This window comes from Athene noctua, chromosome 1, assembly GCF_965140245.1.
Source record: "Athene noctua chromosome 1, bAthNoc1.hap1.1, whole genome shotgun sequence".
Classification (NCBI taxonomy): Eukaryota; Metazoa; Chordata; class Aves; order Strigiformes; family Strigidae; genus Athene; species Athene noctua.
Window position 1 is genome coordinate 31,319,864 of NC_134037.1, and position 21,758 is coordinate 31,341,621.

The 21,758-nt window shown below is 37.7% G+C and overlaps 1 protein-coding gene across 1 annotated transcript in view; it reads right to left on the reverse strand.

Annotated features, from left to right (window-relative positions):
* EYS (eyes shut homolog) overlaps positions 1 to 21,758 on the reverse strand; it is a 1,054,063-nt gene that overhangs the window by 406,568 nt on the left and 625,737 nt on the right. Inside the window, exons 29-31 of the mRNA XM_074895818.1 lie at positions 15,701 to 15,825; positions 8,871 to 8,995; positions 1,229 to 1,481 (exon numbers count right to left, since the gene is read on the reverse strand). Coding sequence (XP_074751919.1) covers positions 1,229 to 1,481; positions 8,871 to 8,995; positions 15,701 to 15,825 — 503 coding nt within the window. The remainder of the gene's footprint in view (positions 1 to 1,228; positions 1,482 to 8,870; positions 8,996 to 15,700; positions 15,826 to 21,758) is intronic.

Sequence of the window (21,758 nt, forward strand, 5' to 3'; positions counted from 1 at the left end):
ATTATTATATATCAGACAAATACAACTCTACAAATTATATTCTTAGTAAAAGTGTACAAGCAATTTTAGAGAACTCAAGAGTTGAGCAATGCAAACATTCTCATTATTCAAATTCTGTATGAGGGCCAGCATCAGAGCAAATAGCACTGCTCAGAACAGAAGGATTAAGTTTTTTAAATCAAACTGCTACTGAAAATCAATACAAAATGAACGAATTACAAATTATATCAATTGAGAACATCAGCAAACTAGCTGACATGATACTTTAGAAGTTATACAGATGTGACTGCAATTACTAACTGAATTTCACTCAGTGCCATTACTTACACCAAGAAGGAGTATTACCTGTTAAGAATGCAACAAAAGCTTAGGTATATCCCCAAAAGACTAGTCTGTAGAGAAATAAAATATTCAGTAAAACTCATTTACCCTGATTGAGAAAACAGGACTCCTGGCTTACTTTGTAAAGTAATTACTCTGAAAGAGTATATAAGCAAAAAATTCTGAAACTAACTGTAAGGAGGATAGCTTATACACATGCTATCTCTATAATATTAGCTTTAGTAAAATGAACAGGCCACAATGAAGGTACAATCTTCAAAATAAAACATTGCACTTCTGTTAGAATTGACTCTTCCATCAAATATCTTAAAAATAACAGGATAGGCAATTTTTTGGCTTCCCAAACACATCACTATAAACATTTAGAATGACAGAGATGTTGAGAGGCTTGTTCCAGACATTTTTAGTGAAAAAGCATCTAGATGTACAGGAAAGGAAGCACTCAGAAAATGTGAGAAATAGGAAAGAAAACTCAAAGTCCCCACGGAGTAAGGCAAATTATCTTTCTGCTGCTGACTAGCCAAGGAAGAAGGGAAGATTGGCATTAGACTCAGAGATTGCTGAACACAGTGTGAGGCATATGAAATTGTACACTCTAGCAAAGCAAACAGAAAATCAAGCTAAGAGAAAGTGTATTTTACCTTACTGGATGTGTAAGATGCTGGGAAAAAAAATCTTTTGAGAAAAGAGTGATTTTAGAGTTACCTATAAATGCAATTAAGAAAGGATGATGGATTAAATCAAAAGAATAGGATGTAGTACAAAAAGTAAAAAACAACATTCATAAGAAGAAATTTAATATATTTTGAATATTCTTACCATTTAAGAAAGCACTAAAAGGAAAGAAGTTTGATATATCCATTACTCAAAAGCTTTTTCTGCTTACCTTCGGACACCTCTCCTGTATGAAAATCAGGAGAAGCACGTTTAGACCAAAGTTCCATAGACACAGCCAGGGCTGATGGAAGGTCATTGTCTAAAATCTCAGCAGGAAACACTTCACTCAATTCAGTGGCAGTTTTCTTGCTTTGAGGGATAGTAGGTAAACAGGTGATATTGTTTATTCCATCAACACAAAGAAACCCAGTGGAGCAGGACTGTGTAAGGCAATCATTGTAATTAAGCTCGCAGCTTTGTCCCTGAAAGAGAATTTTTAAAAGGATATTTTTGAAGGCAGTTTGCATTTCTTAGTCATGTTAGTTGAAATTATTGCTCTCTTTTGATTCTAAAATGTTTGCTTATGTTAAGCTGCCCACACTTTCGAAAGCAAATGCAATCATGTGGAAAATATTACTTAACTAATTTAATAGTGTGGTTGTAGATCTTAAATTTTAACTAAATGATACTTTGATTGAGTATTATAAATTATCAATACAAATAATTTTCCCATGGATTTGTAATTGCAAAGTATTGAATATAGTATTGTCACCAGTAATAAAAAGTGGTTAGCATGAAGTTATACAGAAAACTTTGTACAGTGGACTTAGCTGTCTAAAAACCTATGGTCTGCTCTGATTGCCAAGTTAATGTTCTTTTTGGACACTGAACCTCAGTATTTGTGGCCTGCTGTTACCTAATCTTTATATAGCTTCTTGTAAATACATTGAGTTCACAAATAAATCTTACAAAAGAAAAAATGTAGTGGCAGTCTCAAATTGAACGTGGCACTCACATTTTATTTTTTATTAAGACTAAGAATTCATAAGAAGCCTGAAATATCCTTAGTAATAAATTAAAAATGTTCATATTCAGCGGTCTGTGAAAAGGGCAAGAAATAATGCATTTATTTTACAGCAATAATTATGTGAATTAAATGCATTCTTGAAGTGTGAAATAAATATATGCTGAAGCCAAGCCTGGGCTCATTTTATTTTCACTTCTGGAGTAATGAACTAATGGAATATGTGAAGAGATACAGCTAACTTGGTTAACCTACAAGGATCCTACATATCTGGGTAGCTATTTAATACATGCAGTGTCATCCCCGAGTGACATACATCTCTGACAACATATTACCATGATATAAGTTCTGACTGAAACTTCTCCTGTGATGGGGGCACATATAAGAAAATCCAAGTAACTTCTGTAGTGCTCAATAACCATGTGCTCATTGAACACTTTCCCTCAGACAAGATGCTTAAATTGTCTGTCTTGTCTGCCTGGAGAGCTATTTACACAGAACTTGAAGCATATTACATTTTATGAGATTTCTATCATTTCTATTAAATGTATTTATGATATTAGGAAACAATAGGAGGTGCAAGAATGAAAGAGGCAAAAATGAAGATGCATAAATGGAAATTATTTTAAACTATAAAGTAGTTTAAATCATTCAGTGTTTAAAATGAAAGAGGTTAAATTGAGGGGTTTTGAATTATTTAGATACCTCCATGCTTGTTTCAATCAAGTTCTTAATTTGTTTTGGCAAGTAGACGAGCTATCTGGTAAATTCATGGCATCTTATAAAATCACTCACTGTATCAGTATTCCAAAGCACGAAGAAACAGCAGGCCAATTTATATGTCAAATTTCCATAGTGATAAAAAAAATTTCCTCCTTGCTTTCTTCTAATTTCACACATAGCACAAATGATCATTTGAATAATATTTCTGTCTAATAATCTTTCTTAATCCTATAAAACTTGTTATATTCTGACATTCCCTATGACAAATTAGTGCATTTTTATTACTATTGCATGTAATGGTGAAGAGCATTTGATTATGATTTTATGACTCATAGAAACAAAGCAGATGTGGATAACCTCCACTGTGCATGAAGGGTACATTAAATAGTCATAGATAAATTTGATAGCCTTGGAAGTGTCTGTAAATGCTTTAACAGTTTCTATGCAGGCAGATGGTGCAGGTTTGTATATAAAAGTAGATATGTGTCTATAGATGTTTCCATTTAAAAAATAAATATTTATTCCATATACCACGGGCTATGCTTTTCTTAAAATTTATGAGAAACTTCATGATCCATACTTCAGATAGTATTACATACATAGACTACACAAGATTTACTTAGCACATATTGTAGCTGGAGTTCCCTGAATACTTATTTCTCTGGGAGTTCCACTATTTCCTCCCCACACTTACTCACGATTAGGAGCCAGTACCTATCAGGGGCCTATCAAATGCACATCTTGAGATGTTTAGACCCTAACTCCTTATCTTTCATACTGAAGATAGGTATGTTAGACATTTTTTTGTTTCCTTTTCCATGTTTTCTTTTTCAACCATGGAATTCCCAAAGCGTAGTGGAATCTGGGGGCCTGAAGATGGATTAGTGAATAATGAAATAAAAGCAAAGACAATACCTCTTCAATTCCAGCTACTTCAAAGGTTTGTTGCTTTTTCTTCTGTAAGGATTTGTTCTGCAACATACTGTACAGATAACACCCAAGTTATGTACTAATAAAAAAGCTGCCCCCATGGGTGAAATATTTATCTGGTTCCATCATCAGTGAACTATTAATGAATGCTTAGGGAAGAATACAGGAAGAAAATAAGCAGAGTTTGCATCTAATAGTTCACCAAATATACCATTCCAACTTCTGGCAATGAGTAATTCAAGGACACCCTAAAACAGGGTAACATTCTGAAGAGTAATTTGAATAATGATGAACCTATCGTCCTTTTAACCCATTTTTGGACTTATTTGTAGTTTGCATCTCTACAGTATCATGCAACACTCACTTATACCAGTGAATTTTGCACTAAGTGAAAAAATAATTTCTTTATACAGATTTAAGCTTCCTCTCTGATGGTTTTATCTGGCACTCAGAAGATTTTTTTGTGTGTGTACTTGATCTTCTTCTTTACAGTTGTTCATATAGGTTAACTATTAATACTTAATGAACAAAATAAGAACATTTTAATGTGAGAGTCTGACTGTTTTCCATATAAAAACTGTGTCCCTCAACTGATATATCCTTCGTCATCACCTGACCTTGTTTTGAATGCCAGCCTTCTTTTGAAGACAAAAAGAGAGCAGTTGCTATGGACTGGAGAAGTAACAATGGTATGCATTGTACTCTGTAAAAAGCACCTTATGAAAAATTTGTATTTATTGTTATTGGCTAGTCTCTTCCTTCTTGGGATAGTCTGTCAGTAAATTTAGTGAAATTATATGCATTATTAAAATCTATTTTCAACCTACAAAGCCCTTATGGTAAAATACAGATTTTATAAAACTTTGGGCAAATAGTCACTGCAACTGGGAGAAATTCCTTGTGACTGCAAGAAAGCATATGTCACTCCTGTTTTCAGGAAAGGTAAGAAGGAAAATCCAGGGAACTACAGGCCAGTCAGCTTCACTTCTGTTCCTGGGAGGCTGATGAAGAAATGACACCTGGAAACCATTTTTAGGCACGGGAAGGACAAGAGCTTGTTTAGAAAGAGTTGGCATGGACCTAAGAAGGAGATATAGAGATTTAAGAACTTGATAGACCTCTCTGAAGATATGACTGGGTTGGTGGATGAGGGGAGAGCAATGGTTGCTGTCTGTCTTGACTTCAGTGAGGCTTTCAACACTTTCTGCCATAGCATCCTCACAGACAAGCTGACAAAATGTGGACTAGATGAGTGGACAGTGAGACAGACTGAAAACTGGCTGAACTGCCAGGTTCAAAGAGCTGTGTTCAGTGATCATCAGCATGAAGCCCTGCTGGAAGCCAGACATTAATGATGTACCCCAAGGGTTCATACCAGGTTCAATACTACTTAAACTCTTCAGTAATGGATGATAGGACAGAGTGCATCCTCAGCAAGTTTTCATGTGATACAAAACTGGGAGGTGTTCTTAATATGCCAGATATATGCCATTTATACTGACATTGAGAGGCTAGAGAAGTGCACTGACAGGAACCTCAGGAAACTCAGTAAAGGGAAATGCAAACTCTTGTACCTAGAGTAGAAGAACCCCATGCACCAGTACATGCTCAGAGTTGACCCACTAGAAAGCAGAGAAGGACCAATGGGTCTTGGTGGATGACAAATTGCATGAGCCAGCAATGTGGATTTGTAGCAAAAAAGACCAGCACAATCCTGCGATAGGAAAACCATTGTCAACAGTTTGAGGGAGGTGATCCCTCACATCCACTCAGCACTGGTGAGTCCACACCTGTGGCTCTGGGCTTCCCAGTACAGGAGAGATATGAATCCACTGTCACATTCAAACTTATCTTTATCATCCCTCTACTATTCCTGACAGGAATCTGATAAAATTTCACTTTAATTACAGAAAATCTCTGCCTCCACACAATCCTTTCTGTGTCGATTTCTATAGGGATATCTTACATAAAGAACCTACTGGTCCCAGAGAGATGATTCTGCATTGTAAGAAAATAAGGAAGGGAAAATGGAGAATTTGGTGAAACTGATAGTCTCTAAATCTAGAACGCAGGAGTATTCTACTTTTTCTCATTTAAATTAACACCAGAAGTGAGTCCTAGCCAAAAAAACCCTGAAACCCAAGGATGGCTTCCCAGTGCTGGGTTCAGATATAATGAGTCTTCTGAGTCTAAGACTTATGGTTATATTGAGGTTAGCAAGGTTACACTGAATCCTTTCTCAACATTTTAGATTGTGGCAAATATGGATACAGACTCAGGGAACTCATAACCTTTTATTTTGGAAGTGGACATAAACTTCCTGAAAATATATCAGTTTCAGTTATTATAAAGGTAATCTGTAAAACTTTTCATTATTTGGTACCATGTTTGTACCACACAAACCTGTACACCCTTTCCTCATTACAATCTCAAAATCACAGAATTATCTAGGTTGGAAAGGACCTTGAAGATCATCTAGTCCAAACATTAACCTAGCACTGACAGTTCCCAACTACACCATATCCCTCAGCGTTATGTCCACCCGACTCTTAAACACCTCCAGGGATGGGGACTCCACCACTGCCCTGGGCAGCTCATTCCAACACCTAACAACCCGTTCTGTAAAGAAATGCTTCCTAATATCCAGTCTAAAACTTCCCTGGTACAACTTGAGGCCATTACGTCTTCTCCTGTCACTTACTATTTGGTTAAAGAGGCTCATCCCCAGCTCTCTGAAACCTCCTTTCAGGGAGCTGTAGAGGGTGATGAGGTCTCCCCTCAGCCTCCTCTTCTCCAGACTAAACCCCCCCAGTTCCCTCAGCCGCTCCCCGTACGACCTGTGCTCCAGACCCTGCACCAGCTTCGTTGCCCTTCTCTGGACACGCTCGAGTTATTCAATGTCCTTTTTGGAGTGAGGGGCCCAAAACTGAACACAGGAATCGAGGGGCGGCCTCAGCGGTGCCGAGTACAGGGGTAAGATCCCTTCCCTGTCCCTGCTGGCCACGCTGTTGCTGACACAAGCCAGGATGCCATTGGCCTTCTTGGCCACCTGGGCACACTGCTGGCTTCTGTTCAGCCGGCTGTCAATCAGCACCCCCAGGTCCCTCTCTGACTGGCAGCTCTCCAGCCACTCCTCCCCAAGCCTGTAGCGCTGCTGGGGGTTGTTGTGGCCCAAGGGCAGCCCCCGGCATTTGGCCTCATTGAACCTCCTCCAGCTGGCCTCAGCCCATGGCTCCAGCCTGTCCAGGTCTCTCTGCAGAGCCTCCCTACCCTCGAGCAGATCAACACTCCCACCCAACTTGGTGTCATCTACAATGATGCACCACTTGGTATAAAGTTTGACTAGAATTGGGGGTTCCACTCTGAATATTTAGAGGGGTGTGTGTAACTTAGGAATGTCCTGTGATAAAAACATTCACACAGCAGTCTTCTGGTATTTTAAAATTGAACATATTATTGTTGATGCCCTGATCAGCTTCATAATTTTCTGCAATCAACCTCTGCAACCTCTTCCTTCACACAGGTTTAACTCTCTGTGCTCATGGCTAGCTCTGATATGGTGCAGCTGTGCAACATCAGACCGGCCTGTGGAGAAAGAGCTAAGCTGTGAAAAAGATGTGTGAGACTTTTCATCTGGGGCTTTCATACCTGAGTTCAGAAACTGCATTTAAGCTCAGGTCCTTGCTCTTGGTCCTTGACTGAGCTTCCAGTAATGCTAAAGCCTGCTATAGTAAGCTCAGTACTTTGCTAATTATGACCTTGCTGTGGTGCCTTGACTTCCTGGCTTAACCTTAGACCTGATTTGTGATCATGGACTCGCCTGTCAGTACCTGGACTTCTGGAAGAAACTGTTGGATGGTTCCCACCATCACTAGTCTTGCTTTGCTATCCTTGTTCATGTAGTGTGGGACTCAACTTCTTGTGTTTAAGGTCATTGCCCCTGAATACCTTACTGCTCTCCTTGGCTCCTGGCCTGCCTTCCCTTGTGGAGCAGCCCACTTGCCACTTGTGCTCCTTGACACATGCTAGTGTGTACTGGGGATCTCCTCAAGAGTTTGGGCACGTGGCAGAGAATGATATGGTGCCTGAGAAGAACTGAAGACAAAAGGTTTCTTTCACTTTTTAGAATTTTCTTTTTTCCATTTTATTACTTCATTAGTTTTTCCCTCATTGACCCTAAATGAGAAACTTCTGCTGTAGAAAAAAGACTTAAAACTGGCTAAAGTATGAAAAATTACTAATTTCTTTCTTTACTAGGTTGCAGACAATCTGTGAAGGTAAATCTGACTCTTACTTACAATAATCTGTTCCTTCTACTTTACAGACCTAAATACACCAAATAAGTGGTGCATAGATATTAAAATAAACATCACTGTCATCATTTATAAAGAAAAGGTATTCAAGTTACAATTTCAGACTTGGGCTTGTAGAGATAAGAATTACTGAAGTAAGAAAAAAACACTTCAAGAATTATGTAATCCTTTCTCTCCTTCTTACTAACCCTAAGCTATTAAATGATACCATTAAGACAAACCTGAACTGGGATGAGGTAAAGCACAAACTCAAATTGTAGATACCAACTGCATGTCTTCAACTACAAAAAGAACTGGCATTAAAAGGTGGTAGCAGCACAGAAATTTCAGCCTTAGATGCACACATGATTGTCATTTAGCCACCCTCAAAGGATTCCTTTGGTATGAAAAACAGTGAGAATAAAACATAGGACCAAATCTCACAGGACCAAACATTCAAAGGAATAGTTTGATTTGGTTTCAGGGACCTTCTTTCAAAATACCTGTCTATTCAATTGTTTCAAATATGAATTTTCTTTGTGTGTAAATATATTAATTTATAAGTGAAATAAAAATTTTAATTGGTATGTAAAAATATTAATTAATTATTGTTTAAATTATTAACATACTCTGATGACTGACAAGGCCAATATATACCCTCACTTTTCAATTTTTGGTGATATTAGGTAACTATTTATCTGGAATATTAAAGTTACTGTTAGTAAAACAAACAAACAAACAAAGAAACTAAACAATGAACAGTTACTAAAATATTGTATTTTTCAGAAAGTCCAGGTTTTATCTGAGTGAGATTAAAAGGAAAAGGATTACATACAGTATTTTCTGTGCAACAATGAATTGTCAAGGTAAGGGAAGGAGAATAAAGAATGACAACATCTCACCACAAATCCTGGCTTGCAAAAACAGGAATAACCAAAGCTGGGGTCCTTCTGAACACAGATGCCATGTATACAGGGGTTGGATATGCACTCATCAACATCCAACTCACAATGGAGGCCTTCCCATCCTGTCAGGAAGAAAAAAAAACCCACCAAACCCAAGACCCATTAAAATGTAAATCCATTTATAGAATGCCATTCAAAAAAAAGCTGTGAGTGACTATAATCAATCTCCACATATACCTAAATATGTATTATAGGATGGGTATGAACTGTTTTGGACTGTGGTTTCTCAAAGTAAAAAAGAAAATAAATAGTTTAACAATAAACATACACAATCCAAACTATATGGACTACATTTATACTCTAGTGAACATCTATTAGGGAAGTTAACATTTGCTGACTTCTATTTCTGTACAGACATAAGTAAGCAAATCAGAATAAAACCTCAATATATTCTTTCATGAGACTGGTGCTACAGTCAGGGGTTCAGCTACTTACACCATGGGACTCACTTTGAGAAACCTGGTCCATTGTCAGAGAAGGGGAAGAGAATGTTTGATCATAGGCTTGCCAAGCTGGTGAAGAGGGCTTTAAACTAAAGCTGATGGGAAAGGGAAACCTTAATCCATCCCACTCCTACCAATTAGATGTCAGTCCAGTAAAAGATGTCCAGAGTCTGGAGAGGGATCAAAGATCAGCAGGAGAGCACCTGAAGAGCACCAGAAAGGAATTCCAGCCCATACGTCAGCTTCATCGGGGACTCAACTTAAATGCCTCTATGCAAACGCACATAGAATGGGGAATAAAGACGAGGAGTAGCCAGGGGATATGAGGAAGGGGTGTCACCCTCTATGTCAGTGACCAGCTGGAGTGCAAGAAGCTCTGCCTGGAGATGGATGAGGAGCCAACTAAGTTTATGGGTCAGGATTAAAAGGAGGGCACAGACAGGTGACGATTTAGTGGGGTTCTGCTACAGGACACGAGACCAGGAATACTGAGAGGACGAGGTCCTATATAGACAGATCAGAGCAGCCTCGCATTCACAAAGCCTCATGGGGGACACAAAGCCTCATGAAGTCCCACTCATGGAGGACTTCAATCATCCCGATACCTGTTGGAGGGACAACACAGCAAGTCATAAGCAACCCAGGAGGTTCCTGGAATGCCTTGATAACTTCCTCTGCCAAGTGATAAGGAGAGAACAAGGAGAGGTGTTATGTTGGACCTTCTCCTCATCAACAAGGAGGAGCTGGTAGGCAGCGTGAAACTCAAAGACAGCCTTGACTGCAGTGACCAAAAAATGGTGGAGTGCAAGATCCTTAGGGCAGTGAGGAGGGAGCACAGTAAGCTCATTATCCTGGACTACAGGAGAGCAGACTTTGGCCTCTTCAGAGATCTGCTTGGCAGAGTAGCATGGGATAAAGCCCTGGGGGGAAGAGCAGCCCAAGAAAGCTGGTTAGTATTCAAGGATCACCTCATCCAAGCTCAGGAGTGATGCATCATGACAAAGTCAAGTAAGAATGTCAGGAGGTCTGCATGGATGAACAAAGATATCCTGGACTAAGACACAAAAAGGTAACCTATAGAGCGTGAAAGCAAGGACAAGTAGCCTAGGAGGAATACACAGAACTTTTCTGAGCAGCCAGGGATCAGGATAGAAAGATCAAAGCCCTGATAGAATTAAATCTGGCCAGGGACATCAAGAGCAACCAGAAAAGCTTCTATAGAATGTCAGTGATAAAAGGAAGACTAGGGATAATGTGGGCCCTCTCCAGAGGACATGGGAGACCTGGTTACCTGGGATATGGAGAAGGCTGAGGCACTCAATTACTTTTTTTTCCTCAGTCTTCACTGGCAAGTGCTCCAGCCACACCATCCAAATCAGAGAAGGCAAAGGAGGGAACTGGGAGAGTAAAGAACCATCCACTGTAGGAGGAGATCAGGTCTGAGAACATCAATGGAACCTGAAGGTGCACAAGTCTACAGGGCATGATGAGATGTATTCACTGGTCCTGAGGGAATGGGCAGATTAAGTGGCTAAAACAGTATCAGTCTCATTTGAGAAGTCATGGCAGTCTGGCAAAGTTCTCACCGCCTGGAAAGGGGAAAACTTAACCCACATTTTTTAAAAGGGAAAAAAGGAAGACCCAGGAAACTATAGGCCAGTCAGTCTCACCTCCGTGCCTGGCAAGATTGTGAAGCAGATCCTCCTGGAAACTATGCTAGGGCACAAGTAAAATAAGGAGTTGATTGGTGACAGCCATCATGGCTTCACTAAGTGAAAATCATGCCTGACAAATTTGGTGGCCTTCTACAATGGGGTTCCAGTGTTGGTGGATAAGGGAAGAACAACTGACATCATCTACCTGGACTTGTGCAAAGCATGTGACGCTGTCCCGCATGACATCCTTGTCTCTAATTTGGAGAGATATGGATTCAACATATGGATCACTCAGTGGATAGGGAATTGTTGTTACTACTTGTTCTAGCAGGTCCAGAGAAGGGCCATGAAGATGATCAGGGGGCTGGAGCACGTCCCCTATGAGGACAGGCTGAGAGAGTTAGGGCCATTCAGCCTGGACAAGAGAAGGCTCCAGGGAGACCTTATAGCGGCCTTCCAGTACTTAAAGGGGGCCTGCAGAAAAGATCAGGAGGGACACTTTATCAGGTAGTGTAGTGATTGAATGAAGAAAAACTGTTTTAAACTGAAATAGAATAGGTTTAGGTTAGATGTAAGGAAGAGATTCTTCCCTGTGAGGGTGGTGAGACACTGGCACAGGTTTCCCAGAGAAGCTGTGGTTGCCCCCTCCCTGGCAGTGTTCAAGGCCAGGTTGGACGGGGCTTTGAGCAACCTGATCTAGTGGGAGGTGTCCCTGCCCATGGCAGGGGGTTGGAACTAGATGATCTTTAAGGTCCCTTCCAACCCAAACCATTCTATGGTTCTGTGATTCAATGACTACTGAATTAACTGACTTGATGAGTTGCCCTTCACCTACAGAATTATTATTCTGTATTGTTATTTCTCTTGTGGCTAAGAATTAGGAAGGGAAAAATACTCCCTGAAACCTATTCTCTCATTCCAGATCTGAAAAGTGACACCAAAGCCATATTTTCCCCAGAGTTTAAACTGAAAGAGTACAGAATTGCCTATCTTAATTTTTGACCTTCTTATCCTGTTCATTAAATTTGTACATTATTGACACACTGAGGAAGGTAAATTGGATAGATGAAAATAGTTACAATTACACGAAATAAAGGGACAAAATTTAAAAGAGAAACTCTGAGACAGATTATTGTATCAGATCTATGAGGAGGACAGTTTCTAAGGAAATACAGTTTTGTGTTTGAATACCATCACAATACCATCTTCTTGTACTGCAACAGCCAGATTAGTGGCATTTTTGTTAATATGTATTTCTGATAAAAACCTCCTTTACAACTAAGTACATCCATAAATTAGAGGCCAAAAACTAAACTAGAACCGGTTATTTAGATCATGTAATTTGAGCCTGTCTTGAAGTTTCTCCTTGGAGGCTAAGCTGAACTGGAAGCAGTCAATTTGCTCGGTAAATAGAAACGCAGCATTTTGTAAACTATGGCTAGTTGAAGAACACCATACCTTCTGCCATGATACTCCTACGACCTATTACAGATTTGTTATTTCTTCAAGTAAATCTTTCTATTTCTAAATAAACAAACAAACAGACAAACAAAGTAAACTCCACAGCCCAAAAAACCCCCTGCAGTCCTCAGCCAATAAATCTCATTGCCTCTGTCCTGCAATTGCATCAGGCCATGAATCAAATGGACCCAGCAGTTACATTCCGGTCCTGGTTTAGCTGCCCTGGTAGAAGTGCAGCCTGCCCCAGCTAAAGACTTCATCTATGAGACTGCTATTAGTTCCAGTGGCTGCTGTTGTTGCTTTTGAGCTGCCTGAGATGCTGTTAAAATACAGTTGACTTCTCTGTGTGCTGCTTCTGCACCTGAACAGCCCGCAGCTGCAGCCACAGATCCTGAACATGCATCTATTATTCTAAGGGTATGGGGCCTGCTACTGGGACAATAGCTGACAAAATTCATGATCCATTACAGAATGGATTTGTCAGAGCTAAATCAATTCTCTTTTCTGGTATCACACGCTGTCACCACATGCTTCATTTTGTTCTCTGGAGGTTTTTGGAAAGCTGCAATCATCTGCCTTGTTCCTACTTCTGTCTTGCCACTATTCCTTTTCCATTTCATTAAATTACATCTGTGGATTGGTTGCTGGATATCTCAGACTTTCTGCCTTGTGGAAAGTTCTTTCCCATAGTTGCCTTTACAGATCCAAAAATAATCAATTCTCTCTTCTATAATTCTCTAGGAAATAGAGAAATGCAAGACCTATCATATGTGAATAGTAGTAGACTGCAATAAACACAGATTTGTTCCAAGCTTTTCAGCTTTCTGTTTCCAGAAGATATTCTTTATCTTCTATTCCCTTTCTTCAGTTGTGCATCTTTCCAAAAAGATATTTCTCTCAAAGTTTCCCTTGCCTCTCCAAATTCACTCTTTTTTTTGAGTTGTAGCCTTCTTATCTTTTCATCTCTTTCAGAGACTCAAATAACATTTTACAATACCACATTAATTAAAACAACCAAGATACGTAACCAAGATACATATACCTAATGCATGTGGTTTCTTCCCTGTGTCTTCTCCTAGTGGAGAAATAATGTAGAGATCTTTCATCCCTACTAATGAATGCTATTATTAAAAGAAATGTAAAAGTCACCTTATGTTTGGGTTGAAAGGTGTTTGTAACATGTTAGCAGCAAGAGTGAGTTCCAAGGCCCCAGAGAAGCTCGTTCTACTTTTACCAAGCATTTCCATATACAGTTGCATAGAGACAGCAGTTAGTTAGAGTCTTTGGTTGGCAAGCAATTTTAAAGTGTCTATATTTAAATATATTTAAAGTATTACTAGATTTAAAAAGGAGAAAAATTTTGAACTCGACAATGTATTCTGTGTGAGGCACTGTAATGATAAAAAAATATAACTTTTAAGTTTTTTAGGTATCTGTATTGGTGAAGTAGTGTATGTTCATATGCAGTACCACATAGAATGAGGGGACATACAGTATTATCCACATGGAATTTCTATTGTATAACTGTGTTAAGAGGAAAAATGACAAATAGTAGTGAAGATAGGCCATGACTGAGACTTTTAAGATCAGAAGGGACCTTTATGATTATGAATTCTGACCCTCTGTATGGCAAAGTCCAAAATTTTTTCAATCACTTGTTCATAAATCAAGAGTATAATGTCTTTCTATATTACTGAGTATCTCTTAGACATAAAAAATGTTGCTTTAAAAATATTAATCTGTGAGCAAGTTAGTCCTAAAATTGATTAGGGTCTAGCAAGCCAAAGATCCTTCCATTTAAGTCTTACATATTAGAATATCATTCCTCAACAAATTAACAAATTAATTAAACAAATGGATAAACATATTGACTCTCATAATACGCATGCACACAAACACACATACATTCTTGCTTCAGTATCTTGAATATGTTTTGGGGGGTTTTATAATCTGTTACATATAGTTTTGTAAACCTCACTAGGGACACTTCAGAATGAAAAAAAAAAGACAGTAAAATAAAATCTTATTTTATTAATATTCAATTCATTATGTTTTCTTTTTAATGAAGAACAAGCATGGATATAAACCTATGTAAAAATTATGTGAACAGATTTCTAGAAACACTGCAGAAAAGTTTTGTGTAATACATGTATGGTCACTTGACTTCAGGAGAGTTTAGCAAGATCTTATTGCTTGTAAACCAAAACCAATAAGGTGAACATACCTCAGTATAAAGAACATAAGTAGATCAGATGTATGAAGATATCATGGTAAATAGAACATTTATCTTCCAGAATATATCTAAATAATCTCTAAATAACTACTAAGAAATCTTGGATCAGTACCATCAAAGAATATATTCCGCATACATGTCAGTACAATAGGAAACAGTAGACTTAAACTGAAAAATTAAAGTTTCAGGAGGTAGGTACTAATATAATTCTTAAATTAAGAGCAACTGAATTATGGAGCAGTATGCTTCAAGGCAGTTATTTGTACCCTACTTATGTTGACAAAAGGCTCTTTGTTAATAGACATGACAGGAGACAGTGAGTAGTCCTGAACAGATTAAATTTGTGGTTGCATGACAGTGCAGGCTGATTGTGACCTTTGCTTTTGTTTAAATACTAAACCCCTTATGCTTTCCTAAGTCACAAGGCATATTTAAGTTGATCTGTATCAGCATAAGAAAACAGCTCCCACTTTTTTAAGAAAATGCTTGTTTTCATTCTATTTATAATTGCTCAGAAAACTTATTTTCTTCCCAGCCAGCAGACATAATCATGGTTATGTGTGACAACAATAGCAACAATAATAATAAATGTTATTTAAAATGTTCAGCATTTCTTTTCAGTCAATCTTATTCTGTAGCTAGTTAAATTATCTAGTTGCTATACAGTGCCTATTTGACTGCTTGGTCAATAAGTTACATTAGTAAAGATCATACGTAATCAACCTAGCTCTAGATAATTTTTCAGACTCATTTAATGAGCTGGTTTTAGTTTTAAGTATTTCTAACATGCTTATTAGACTAATTAATTCTCTTTAGATTTCATTCAAAAGCTTGTCAAAGAGATAGTTAATCTTTTTGTACCTTATAGGTTATACAGAAATAAAGAGCTTGATATAATTTATCAATTTTCTCATCAGTAACACTGATAATTCAAAACTATCTCTGTTTGAGATTGTTCTGTCAGATGTCAGTTACCTTGTTGACATTTACAAGTGTATCCATTGATATGATCTTCACAGGTTGAGCCATGTAGACAAGGTGATGAATTACACTCATTAACTTCTATTTCACAAAACTGCCCAGAAAATCCAGCAAGGCACCTGAAGCAAACAACATTCCAAAGTGTTATACTATGCATAGCCATCACATAAAATATATTTTGTGTGGAAACATTTTGTATGATGGATAAGCATTAACAAGACAAAATTTCATATATTCCGTTCTGTTTTAAGGAGTATTTTACTGGAACTCTTCTAAGCTTTACATCATAACCCATGGTGATCTTTTAGGGGATTTATGATGGCAAAACATATTCACAAATTTCACATCTGTTTCATAATTAAACATAACAGTCTCAATTACAGTTTACAGGTTCTATCAAGTGATTACAAACCTTTCTTAATGTACTCTTGGGAGACTGTCTACTAAAATAGTTTATTTAGCTAAGTAACTACAGTCTATGTTAAAAACTGATTGTTGAGAAATGTTGCACAATAAATGTAACTACAGCATAAAAGTTAACCTCCAGGGACCATGCTTTCATTATCATTCTAATTACCAAATAATAGTAGTCTTGAAAAAACTCTTGTGATTTTTCTCATTGTAAGTCCTATATGATCATTAATACCAAAATAATTCTGTATGATTTCAACATATAACTGATCCAAACTCAAAAGGTTTTAATGAAGCTCAGAAATCGTACTAACCACATTATCGACACACATCCTTGCATACGTATGCAGAGCTTTGCAGATATACTCAAATACGTTCTATAAAACAGGGCCCCATAATAGTATTTACAATATTTACACTTTTAAATATGTTGTACATGGATATATTTCACATGAGGCAATGTATTCAACAACTCCTGTTAGCAACCGGGTGGTGCATATCTTGTATGTTGTCTTGGCTCTAACGAAGAGCATAAAATTTGATGCCCCACTTAGAGAAAAATGAGTACGTTAACAAATTACCCTTAAGTAAATTAGAATAGTCAAGTCACACACTCCTCAAGGTGTTACATTGTGTGAATACAAACCACATCATTAGAATGAAGTATCTGCAGTGTCTACCTTAGCTTTCAGATTCTGAGGCAAAAGAGAAGGAAGATGGATCGTGAAAGAGGTATATGTAACACATCCTGAAGGATCATTACGCTATGTATTGGTAACTATATTTTGATTTGTTTCTCTCTTGACTATTAGAGTATATTTGTTTAATTTTGTATGGACTACACTCTGGGTAATGGGAATTTTGGAATCTACCAAGACAGTGACAACAGAACAGATTAACCAAAATCTACATCAACTACAGATGACAACGATGGCATACTGCTTGGAAAATGTACAAACTGAAGCACGCACACTTCTATTCTTCAAATACCTAACTATAATGTGTGAGAGAAAAAACATGGATAAGGTTTAATGAGTGAGCTGTAAAGCCACCTGTATAGCTCTTTGGCCTCAAAACCGTAAGAAAAATCTACTGAAAAGATCCTGTTTGGCCTTTCTATTTCCAGTATTTAGAACAGGATTCATCCCACGTGACTAATAAACTAAAACAATTATTAACTAAATTAACTATTAACTAAACAATTCTGAGCAATTATTAAACTAACAGCAAGCATGTTACAGGTAAGTGTTTGCAAGTCATAAATCAACACCTTAATGTCATATGGTTGGTGATTGCCCAGCTCCCTAGTCTATCCAGATCTCTCTGTAAGATGGCTCTACCCTTGAGGAAGTCCATAGCTCCTCCTAATTTAGTATCACTGGCAGACTCAATTAATGTACATTAGAGTCATGAATCCAGATCACTTATAAAAGCTATAAAGAGAACTGGTCCTAAAATTGAGCCCTGGGGAACCCCACTGATGACTGGCTGCCAGCCTGATGTAATGCCTTTTACTAGGGGTAAATGGGGTTCTTCTGAGCCTGATCCATCAGCCAGTTGCTCACCCAATGTGTTATGGACTCATCTAAGTGCTGGACATTTTGTCCAGAAGGATATTGTGAAAGAGTATCAAAAACTTTGTTAAAATCCAAAAAAAAACCACACCTACTGACTTCCCTTGGTCAACTAGATTGGTGACCTTGTCATAAAAGGAAATTAAGTTAGTAAAACAGGACTTTCTTCTCATGAACCTGTGCTGGCTATGACCAAAGACTGTATTCTCTCAAGTTTTTCTCAGTAACTCCTAGAATAACTTTATCCATAATCTTACCAGGCACTGAAGTAAGACTGACAGGCCTGTAATTACCAGGGTCTTCCTCTGATCTTTCTTTTGGTGTTAATATAGTTTAAAAAGCAATAAAATTTTTGTTGTCTTTCACAGTGCTGGCCAGCTTGAGCTGTTGTTGAGCTTTGGCCACACAAATTTTCTCCCTACAGTGACAAACAGCATTCTGTAGTACTCCCACATTGTCTGTCCTTGCTTCCAATGTCCATACACTTTCCTTTTATGCCTAAATTCTAGAAGAGCCCTGTTCAGCCAAGCTGGCCTTCTGCTTCATTTTAGAGCATTAGAAGGGACAGAAACAATAGAATTTAAATACAACTGACATTAGAAGGTGTAAGTAGATAGGGAAAAAAGTTCTTGTGCTATAAATAGCATTAAACTTAACTCAAATACTTTGGAACACATTTGTATGTGGTGCTTGGGGCATGACTGTTCTGCAAATGAAAACCAGGGGCTTTTAGCTAACTTTTGTATCAAGGTATGACAACTGCAAATCTTGTACACTGATTACCATTTAATAAAAAACAACTTATGCCTTTATAAGTAAAAGCATATCGAGGTTTAGCAGCAAATAATTCTTAGAGCTTATCTGATAAAGAAAGCTTTGTGAAGGCTGAGCTTTTAAACTTACAAAAGTATCAACATAAGATCAATAGCTCAGTACTGAAAAGCAGCAAAAAAAATACTGCTTATTTGCTGTAAAAATAATGCATTCACAATTTGTGATAAGTTTACAGGGATGACGTCAAAGACCTTTTTCTTTTCTATCCTTCTCTATAGCTTTTTCTCTCACATAAAATGCTGACATAACATAGTACAAATATGGTCCCTTTTCTCCTGTACCTTTATATAAGTCATTATCAGCAGCGATCATCTTAATTTTGGCAAATGTCAATGTAGTAGCTGAACTGACTGAAAAGATTCTATTGAATTGGATGGATTTGGAACAGAAGAATGTAACTTCAGAAGAATGTAACTTTAGTACTTTAACAGTGCAGTAAAGAACAGAGATAGGAATAAACATCTCTGCAAAATGCTTAGCTGAGGATTAGTGTGCTGTAGAATATAACAGTTCATTTATTTCTTCTGGAAAAACATGGCCCACTAGTCACCATTAAATCTCTTACGTGTCTGTAGAATGAGATCTTTGCAGTTTTCAACCTGCATTTGACATTAACTGCAAATTGTGATGAAATGATACTTGTAAATTTTCAATTTTGTAATCTTTCCTCATTCCCCATTAATCTCATCTGGAATGGAAACTATCTTCTACAATGAATGCAGGATGGGATATCTGAGATATCACAAGAGTATTAACAGAGGCTGGGAACAATGAGTGGGGAAATACAGGCTGACAAAGATCCAAACACTAGTGGTCTTAGAACACAAGTGAGTCACTCAGGAAATAGAAAAAGGAAGTAAAGTTTAAAAAGTAAAGTGTGGGTTTTAAAATCATATTACTGTGACAAAAGGAAAAAGTTACCAAGCAACAGAAAGAATAGGAAGGTCAGGCCTTCTTCACCTTTTGACTGATGAAGTCAGCATGGCACTACTCATCCAGAGGTAGGAAGAGCTAGTGCCTTAATGTTGCTGCATTAGGGCCATGACTATTTTTATTCCCAATTCATCTGAAAGTCTAAAAAGCAACATCTTTGGGACAAAGACTGACTATTCTTGCAGAACATCCTCAGTGTCAGTCTCCAGTCTTTCCAGTAACTAATGCTAGCCCACCTTAGGCTTCCTCTTCCTTACCTGTATCCCTGCATCTCTGGAGGTTATTGGGAGTGATAAAGCAGAGATACGTCCAGATCTATTCTTCTAAATAAGCCATGCTTCTATCACAGTTGAGTTTTCAAATTTGTCTTTCAGTGAGATGTTCAGGGTGAGAAGTTCATTAGTTTTCACTAGATGATTCCATAACATGATTGTTGCACTCTCACCATCCCCCAAAGTGCTGAGATAACAGTGTGTCATGTTATGCCTTGATGACACTGAAGATTGTTTTTCTCATAGAGCTAGTTGGCCCCAAAAAATCAAAGATTTGTACCTTTCACTTGTACTTGATGTCACAAGTGGTTGCAGATACCTGGGAAGATTCAGTCATTGGAAAGCAGTAAGAAATGTCTGTTGCTTGGTTGCTGAACAGCAGGATTATGTTGGTGTGGCATCTGCATAGTTGTTTCTCCCACATGTTCTCATTTGTTTCTCCTGCTGCTGTTCCACAGCAGGCTTCTTTTCCCCTTCTTAAATGTTATCCCAGAGGCACTAGCATCATTGCTGATGGGCTTGGTCTTGGCCAGTGGCAGGTCTGTATTGCAGCTGGCTGGCTTGTTTCTATAGGACATAGGGGAAGCTTCTGCCACCTTTTAACCGAAGCCACCTCTGTAGCCCCCCCCGCTACCAAAACCTTGTCACACAAACCTAATACGGTTGGGAAGACTTATTTTGTCAGGTACGGCATTCTAGCTTTTATTAAGATGATTTTCACTGTGATTTTCGTTATGATTCGCTATGGATTGATATAAGCTGTTCTTTTTTCATGCCTCATGGGGCTTTGTGGTACTTTGATTCAGTAACAGTAGAGGTAATAGTTATGCACTGAAGGTTTTTTTACAAAAAGAAGCCTGGATATTTAAACTGAGTGAGCAAGGCAATATACAGAATCATGCAACAGTCAGGAAAGGGTCTGGAGAATATTTCTGTAATGGACCCAGTATAAAACAAATTTGCAAGCTTGAAGGTGGCCTAGCTACACAGTTCAGGCTAAAATAAAGATGGCAGATTCAGGATGAGGGCTTAGCTGTCTAAGGGGCTGCCCATTAATACAGTAAAGAATTGACCTTTAAACCTAAGAAAGTTATATAAATACAGAAAGACAGCCAAGTTAAGATGGTGTTGTCTATATGTTCTTGGCTGACCTATTTAGGAAAGATAAATCAGGTCGTAAGAAACATTCACAGATTTAGTAACCTTAAACCATAATTTAAACATTTACTGCTATAATATTGATAGATTTACAGAACTACAGGAGACTTTAACTTCATTGTTTTTTTATCAATCAAACCAGAGAAAATGCCGTTTATCTAATTTAAGTATCTATGTCTCACAGTGTTGTAGACATCCTACCCCAAAGCTGGCTATACAGTGGATCAGAACTGGGCTATTTGTTACTAATAAGAAACATCCTTTCTTTACATATACTATTTAAAAATCTAATGCAGCAGCTGCTGCACATTTGAAATTCATCTCAGGTCTGCGCTCCTGCTATTCATTATATCAAATAAAATAGATAAAATCAAATAAAATAGTTTAAATTAAAATAAAAATTTTAGTTAGACATTATGATTTATCATTCAATAATCAGGTAGAAACACACTTTTTGTAATGACTTCACAGCATTTACACTGAGAGATTGAAGTAGTAATTTTTCTGAAACATCCCCACAATTGCTCTGCTCCAGAAAATTATGCTAAATAAGAAACTATTTTACTAGCTTGTTATATAATAAGTAAGGTTTGTTTGGTGTGTTGGTTTTTTTTTTATTATTTTTATTTTTAATACAGACTTGCAGTTATTTGAACAAATAAAACCATACAAATTAGAAATTCCATTTTTATATCAGTATTGGAAAGATTCATCAGAGAAGGGGTAAAGGAACTTCACAACTTGTTCAAGTTTTTTATGCAGAAAAAGAATTATTCAAGCTTAATCAGAATTTTGCAATAACAGTTTTTGGGGTTGCCAAAATATTTGTATTTTTTGCTGACACGTTTCCATATAAACAGTGAGTAACTC